The following is a 7147-nucleotide window of genomic DNA, read 5'->3' as shown; positions in this document are numbered from 1 at the left end:
TACAAAAAACGAAATTTTCACAATCGAGTTTCTATGGTCATTCTCCGGTAAAAGCTTCGGGGCTGCCATAAACAAAAATCTGTCTTTTTGTCGAATCCAAAACGGGTTATTTCATGCCGGAGTTGGAAGGGACCTTATAGGTCATCTAGTCCAACCGCCTCCTACACCATTTCTGACAGATGGCAGTCCATTATCGCTACAGAACCAAGCCCCGCCACCACAAGAGCATAGGGAAACCAAGGATTGCTGAAAGGAAACCTCCAGGGTCTCCTGCTTGGGCAGGGGGTTACACTAGACGATCTACAAGGTCCCTTCCAACTCTGTTAAATCTGTTTAAAAATCAGTTTCCAACGCGCTCAGCCGATTCCTTCTATTTTTTTTTTTGAACACCGGAAGTGAGCTTGGAATCTCCACGGGGACCGGTTAAAGCAACGCACATGCACCGGAAGTAGGAAGTGGGTTTGGAAATCGACGGCTGCTCCCGCTGCGAGGGAGAGGCGGTGACTGCAGCGTGAGGGCGGGTGCTGCGGCTGAACAGGCGCCGGGAGCTTACCAGAGGCCGGGGTGGGCTCCGCCGAGCCCTGGAGCGGGGGCTCCAACGGATATTCTCCCCTCCCGCGCAAAGCAGCTCCATCCGCGGCCGGCCTCTTCGCCGCAGCATGGCCGAGTCGACTTCTAGCGTGGGAGCGACCACGACGGTCACCGAGACGGAGGTGACTGAGCCGGTGAGGAAAAGGCCGGGGCGGGGAGGGCGGAGGGGGTGTGGGGGGCGGAGGGGCAGCCGGCGTCATGGCAACCATGATGACGATGGAGGAGAGGGAGAAGCCCCGCCCGCGGAGCCTCGGCGCCTGCGGTTGTCGTGGCAACCACCAAGCGGGGGGATGGCGGGGGGCTTCGGTGGCGGCGAGAAGGCCTGTGATGGAAGAGAAAGCTTGGGATCACTTGGACGGCCAATGGCTTTACGTAGCGGCGGGCAGGTCTTTTGTCAGGTAGCCTGAAGGTCTTGGGTCCCTGAAGAGCATCTGGATGGCAGAAAGCCTCCCAGGGTGGGGAAGCCCCAAGTCCTGGAAACGCCTCGCTAACAGGATCAATGGGAACGGAGCCCATTGAATCTTTTAATTGGGTTTGCCTAAAAAAACCGGAGGAGATTTGGAAATAGCGGCTTCTGTCTCTGAATATGAATTAGCGCTAGCAAATAAGTCTGTGGAGCTTCCCAAAGGTGCTTTTTTTTTTCTTCCAAGAGGCAACTGGACTTTCTGGTTTTTCTTTGAAGACGTTTCACTTTCCATCCAAGAAACTTCTTCAGCTCTGACTGGATGGTGGGAAAAGGATTTATATCCCTTGCAGACAGCTGGTCATTTGAATCCTTTTAGAGGGTCCTTGAAGCACTTGGGAGGTTTATCTGTGTCCTCAGGGTCTCTTACAGACTTTTAGAATACAGATACAAACTGAGTATCTCTACAGACTTTTAGCTATACAATTTGGGATGAACACCCTTTGAATGGTGTGGGACGCGGAATGGATTTCCAGAGGAAAAAGTGCAGACTACAGGAACTAGGAGCGCTACTCAGTTAACCCTGAGGACACACATAAACCTCCAAGTGGCCTCCATGACCCTCTAAACAGATGCAAATGACCAGCTGTCTGCAAGGGATATAAATCCTTCTATTTCCCCACTATCCTGTCAGAGCTGAAGAAGCTTCTTGGATGAGAAGCGAAATGTCTTCAAAGAAAAAACAAAGTCCAGTTGCCTCCTGAAAAAGCACTTTTGGGATAGTGCTAGCAATAGCACTTAAGACTTGTATACCGCTTCACAGGGCTTTCCAGCCCTCTCTTAAGCGGTTTTAGAGTCGTAAGAATTTTACCTCCAGCCAACTGGGTCCTCCTTTTATCGACCTCCGAAGGATGGTTTGAATGCATCACAAGCTATGAAGGCATATTGATTTGAAATTCTCTGATTCAGAGTATGGTTTGATCAAATTATTGTTTGAATTTAGAAATGAATTCAATGATAAACTTAATTCAGAGATTCAGCTGAGCCCTGATAAACTAAATTGCCAAAAAGAGTATTTGTGCAGGCCTATGGATCAGAAGCTAGGGCTTTGCTGTGATCCAGTAGTATTGCTAATGCAATTAAAATTATTTTAGGGATGTACGTCGTGTGTGAGTAACATATATGTTTTCTTAAGTTTTTGTGGGTATTTATATGTATGGTATTCAGCTTTGTTCAGGTATTTTCCCACGTCATCATTGTTGTGTTTTTAAAGTTGTAGCAACGTTTCGGCAGAATCTCATCTGCCATCATCAGGCTTCTGTATAGTGTTCGTCTGACAATACACTATGCAGACAAACACAATACAGAAGCCTGATGATGGCAGATGAGATTCTGCCAAAATGTTGCTACAACTTTAAAAGCACAACTATAATGACGTAGGAAAATACCCGAAAAAGCTGAATACCATCCATCCATCCATCCATCCATCCATCCATACACATATAGAGATATAGATATATAAAAACTGCCTTCAAAGTCATTATTTGTTGTTTACATCTACCTTGGATATTGCAAGAGGCTCAGAGAATTTGGCTCAGGATCACCTAGGCCACCTACAGTATTTTTTCAATTACAGGTGGTCCTCGACTTACAACCGGCCGCTTATTGACCATGTTACAATAGACCTATCTTGGGCTTATTTATGGTTATTACGTGACTGGTTTTGCTGAAAACCAGCATTTCCTTTTTTTTTATTGTGCCCATAGTGAACCATTGGTTTGCTTAATGACTAAGGCAAAAATGATTGTAAAATCAAGTTGGTCATGTGAGAATTATGTGACCGAGTCAACTCACAACTTATGGCCATGATGGACAGGTTCCATTATGGTTGTTAAGGACTGCCTATGGAACTCAAATGAAAGCTGTGCACTTTTTCAAAATTGTGGATGATTTTGTAGATTATTGATGAGTAGATGTATCATATCAAGCATTTATATCATTAAATTTTTTTTCTATATTAAGATATAGTATTTTGTGTTAAGAAGAAATGTTGTGCTAAATGCCCTGATGTGATACTGGATATAATATTAAAGTACCACATTGTGTTGTAGCAATGCTGCCCATTTAAATGTTGTTCTATTAGTATTCTTCATAAAACCTGAGAACTCTTATATAGAATTCAGCTTGGGTTCTCTACAGTAGACAGCTCATATCTCTGCCCCAGAACCTATTAAAATATAAAATCTAATAAATAAAATCTAAAATCTAATAATTGTTTCAATGTATAATGAAAGGCTATTTCTTTTGGCTCTTATGCAAGTTAATGGCATAAGATATTGTGGTATAGGTAGGGTTTGATCATAAAAGTGGCAGCAATTAAACTTTGAGGTTGCCCTCAGAACTGTCTGCAGTTGTCTTTATTGGCAAAAATAAAGAGGTTTTTCCCCTCAGGTACAGCTATGTAGAAAGCATTCCGCAGAATGGAAAACCAAGCTGTTGTATATTGAATGAGAAATTCTTTGATTATATATGTACATCAAACCCTCTTCTCTTCTGTCGTCTTCCCAGGAAAATCGTAGTCTCACTATCAAATTAAGAAAACGAAAGCCATCCAAGAAGGTGGAATGGTCAAGTGACACAGTGGACAACGAGCACTTGGGACGGAGATCTTCCAAATGTGAGCACTGCCATTCTCTACCATTGTTTCTTAAAATTCTTCCCCCTCAGTTGTATTTCTCCCAATGTGAGTGCAACATCCAGGGTGCACTAATTGAGGCTAACTCATTTTTTTACATTTTCTTAATCCATCCCTTTCTCCAGGGATGCGTTCATCTAGATTGTTGGCTTTAGGGTTACTCTCAAGTATTCTTAAAGGCCATATCACTCTTCTGTAGACTGGTCACCTTCTAGCATATAATATCAGAATATAAGCATAGGTAATGAGATCAAATTCCACAGTGTATGGACAAACTAGTGGAAATAGAGGAATAATTCCTGGAAAAACAGGTGGAGTCCTGTATCATCATGTATCCTGGCCCATACATACTCCACTTGTCCTGTACTGGTAAGCCACTTGCTATAATTGACGTGTTCCATGGTTGCTTCTTGATAATGTTTAGAATATAATCTTAAACTTCAGTTGGGAATGATAAGCTTTGAGGACACCAGGTTGCTTATGACATTGTAGCCTGGAGGGGATACTAATTGCCTCAATTAACCATAGGTACTTAGCAGTACTTACTGGAAATTTGATGAGAAGGCATCTTGAGATGATCACAGGAGGATAGAGATATTGCTATAACAATAACTTAATTAACTGGAGAGATGCTATTTGTCCTGTTTCTAATTTCTCCCTGCTGTTCCCTGGCCAAATAAATGAGCAACAAGAATAATTACTACATAATTCAAACATCATGTAGACAGAGTCTCTACTTTTCCTTGGTGAGTTGGGTCTAAAGAGGCGAAGAGATTTCTGTATCTTTTCCATCCTGGCACCAACATGTGTCAGAAAAATGAATTATTTGCTCCTGACTATGCTGATCCCTATAGATTCATATGGGATAGAGAGAAATGTTCTGAGTTTGAAGAAAGTCTGCATAGTCCTTTCATTTTCCAAAAGTGAGAATTGTTGGTAGATAAATCGTGACTATTCCTTTGTCTCCTCTTCCATTGATGCAATTGCCATTGAATTATTATATTTCTGTGCTTATCTCTCTCATGTTTTCTTCCCCTCCTTCCTTCTGTTCTTCCTTCTTCACTATCTGCCATTTCCTTCAATTCCTTATCTTCGTGCATCCAATATTTCCACTTTGTATATTTCCACTCATTCTGCATTTTATTAAACACTGTCCCATGCTGTATCAACGCTCACTTTCCTCCGCATTCACAATGTCTCTTTATTCTTGCTTTGTTCTTTTTTGGGTGTGTTCCACCTTTGTAATGTCCTCTGTTGCCTCTTGAGTCCTTTTTACCTTCCCTTCTTTGCCATTCCTCTCCACTTCTTCCCTTTTCTCAACACAGGCTGCTGCATCTACGAGAAGCCCCGGGCTTTTGATGAGAGCTCAACAGAGAGCGAAGATGAGGACGATGAAGGCTGTGGCAATGCCCATTGCATCCGAGGCCACAAGAAAAGCCAGCGGGGGAAGGCACCGTCTAAAGCAGGAGATGCTGGTCCAAAGGAGAACAACTCCAAGAAGGTGGAGCTACCTGACCAAAACCATGCGGGGGCCATGCAGCACTGAACCAGACTTGGCCATGGGGCAGAGAAGGAGCTCCTCAACTCTCCCCCAAGGAAGGACTGACACTGCCCCAACTGAGGCGAGGGATGAAAAGAAGGGAAGGCCTATACATCCAGTTCTCAGCTGTCTTGTGCTGGTGCTGCCTTGACTGTGGGTAAGGGGGAGGGAGGGGCACTCACACCCAGCTCCACGCCTGTCTTGTGTCAGTGCTGCTACTGTTGTCTCTATCCATCCGTGGCTGGTGAGTCTGTCTGGTGCCACCCATCCTCACCCTGCCCAACGAGGAATGTATTGACAGGACCTTCTTGGGTACTGTGGCTGATTTTTTTTCCCCCCCTCCACTGCAACTTAATTAAATATTTGTTATCGGTGATGAATATGACGGGGATTGGGTCTGCTTTGAGAAGAGCAGTGATAGAGCTTCGACCAAGATCTTTCCTCCTTCCCCTTGTCTTCCTCACTATCTCCGGTTTCTTCCTTTATTGCAGGCTCCTTTCCCATTGGTCTTTTTTAGCTCTGTGTAAGAAACCTACAGTCCACTTGGTTAATCCGTGCTTGCATTCTTCTTTTGCACTGAGCCTGCATCACTGTCACTGTCGGCTCCACTGCCTCCCACTTGCAGACTCACTCAGTGCAAACTCACTCTGACATAAAGCTGCCTTATAAAGATGCAGTCATTGGGTCCCTCCACCTTCTCAGGCTCCTAGTTCCTGGAAAAGGGTAGGTGTTGATTCCACCTCATCAGTGATAGCACGACAGTCTCCACTTGTCTTCAGGTATCTTCTTAAAAGGACATTTCCTCTCCCCCCCACGTGTTTTTTTTTAATTTTTCTTACATAAACCATCTCTAAGAATTCTTAGTAGTAGGAATGAAAGGTATGGAGAGGGTGCAAAAGACATGGGAAATGGTTGGAAACATCGTGGGTCTTACTGATTTGGAGTTGAGGTGAAATTGAAAATGTAAACTAGAAAGATGTAAAAGAGGTGAACGTTGTATGCACAGGCTGATGTATGGACTCAAAACACAACAACCCGGGAAGTTGGGCCCAGTCTGAAAACCAATCCCACGGTCCCCTTGCACAATCCCCGTATATTCCATTGCTTGGGCAGAAGTTCATATTAAGTACGACCTTTCCTGAAACCACGGGGGATTCCGCTGGAGCCTAAGGAATGGGACCTTCCGTTGCATGAACATTTTATTATTCTGGCTACCCGTGGTTTGATGTGGGAGAATTGTACATTCTCAAAATCTTTCTCTTTCCTCCGTGTGTTTGTTTTAGCACCCTGCTGATTAAAAAAAATCACATTCCACAAGAAATGTTCACAGCAGTGTGGCCTTTTTGACAGGTAAGCTCAGTTTAGTCAGCCTTACAGCAGGTATGTTTCTCAGCAGCCATGATGAACTACTTTTTTCAGAGATTAAAGCTGAAGGTGCATGAACATTCTCGGTGGAAACCTTTAAGATAAGAAACCAATCTTGCCCCCTTAGTGAGGTTTGACCCCCTTAATTCTTGTATCACTCATTTGCAGAAGTGGGTTCTTGGCTTAGGGAGAAGTCTGTGCGGGACAGTTTGGGTTTCAGAGAAAGCCTCTTGTATTTTGTGTTCTCACTAGATAAAATTTGGTTTACAAAATAACAGAAGAAGGCTGGACCTCCTGGCATTTTGTGATAAAACTCATAGTTAGCCACTATTTTTAGGCAAGTTGCATGGCACAATTGGATAAATATTGTAGTTGGTTGAGCTTATGGACTTCATTATGTGCTCTTTGCTTCCCCTCCCCCCCACAATACAAACTCTACAGATGTACAGATCTGGGCAGGCTATATAAGCTTCTATATAGTATTACTGTCTTTTGTTTTCACCAGAGAAGTAAGATATATGTTTGCTCACAATCAGCTGAGAAAATAGATTGT

General features: G+C 43.7%; 1 protein-coding gene across 1 annotated transcript; it reads left to right on the top strand.

The window, feature by feature from the left end:
• Positions 1-430: 430 nt before the first annotated feature.
• PPP1R11 (protein phosphatase 1 regulatory inhibitor subunit 11) lies at positions 431-5611 on the top strand. The gene is made up of 3 exons (XM_026720734.2): positions 431-725; positions 3563-3671; positions 5015-5611. Exons 1-3 carry the CDS (start codon positions 660-662, stop codon positions 5233-5235), a joined length of 396 nt encoding a protein of 131 aa, XP_026576519.1. The 5' UTR covers positions 431-659; the 3' UTR covers positions 5236-5611.
• Positions 5612-7147: the final 1536 nt, after the last annotated feature.

This window comes from Pseudonaja textilis, chromosome 2, assembly GCF_049901715.1.
Source record: "Pseudonaja textilis isolate UNSWEBS1 chromosome 2, rPseTex1.2, whole genome shotgun sequence".
NCBI classification, from domain to species: Eukaryota; Metazoa; Chordata; class Lepidosauria; order Squamata; family Elapidae; genus Pseudonaja; species Pseudonaja textilis.
This window is presented reverse-complemented; position numbering and strand designations above follow the sequence as displayed.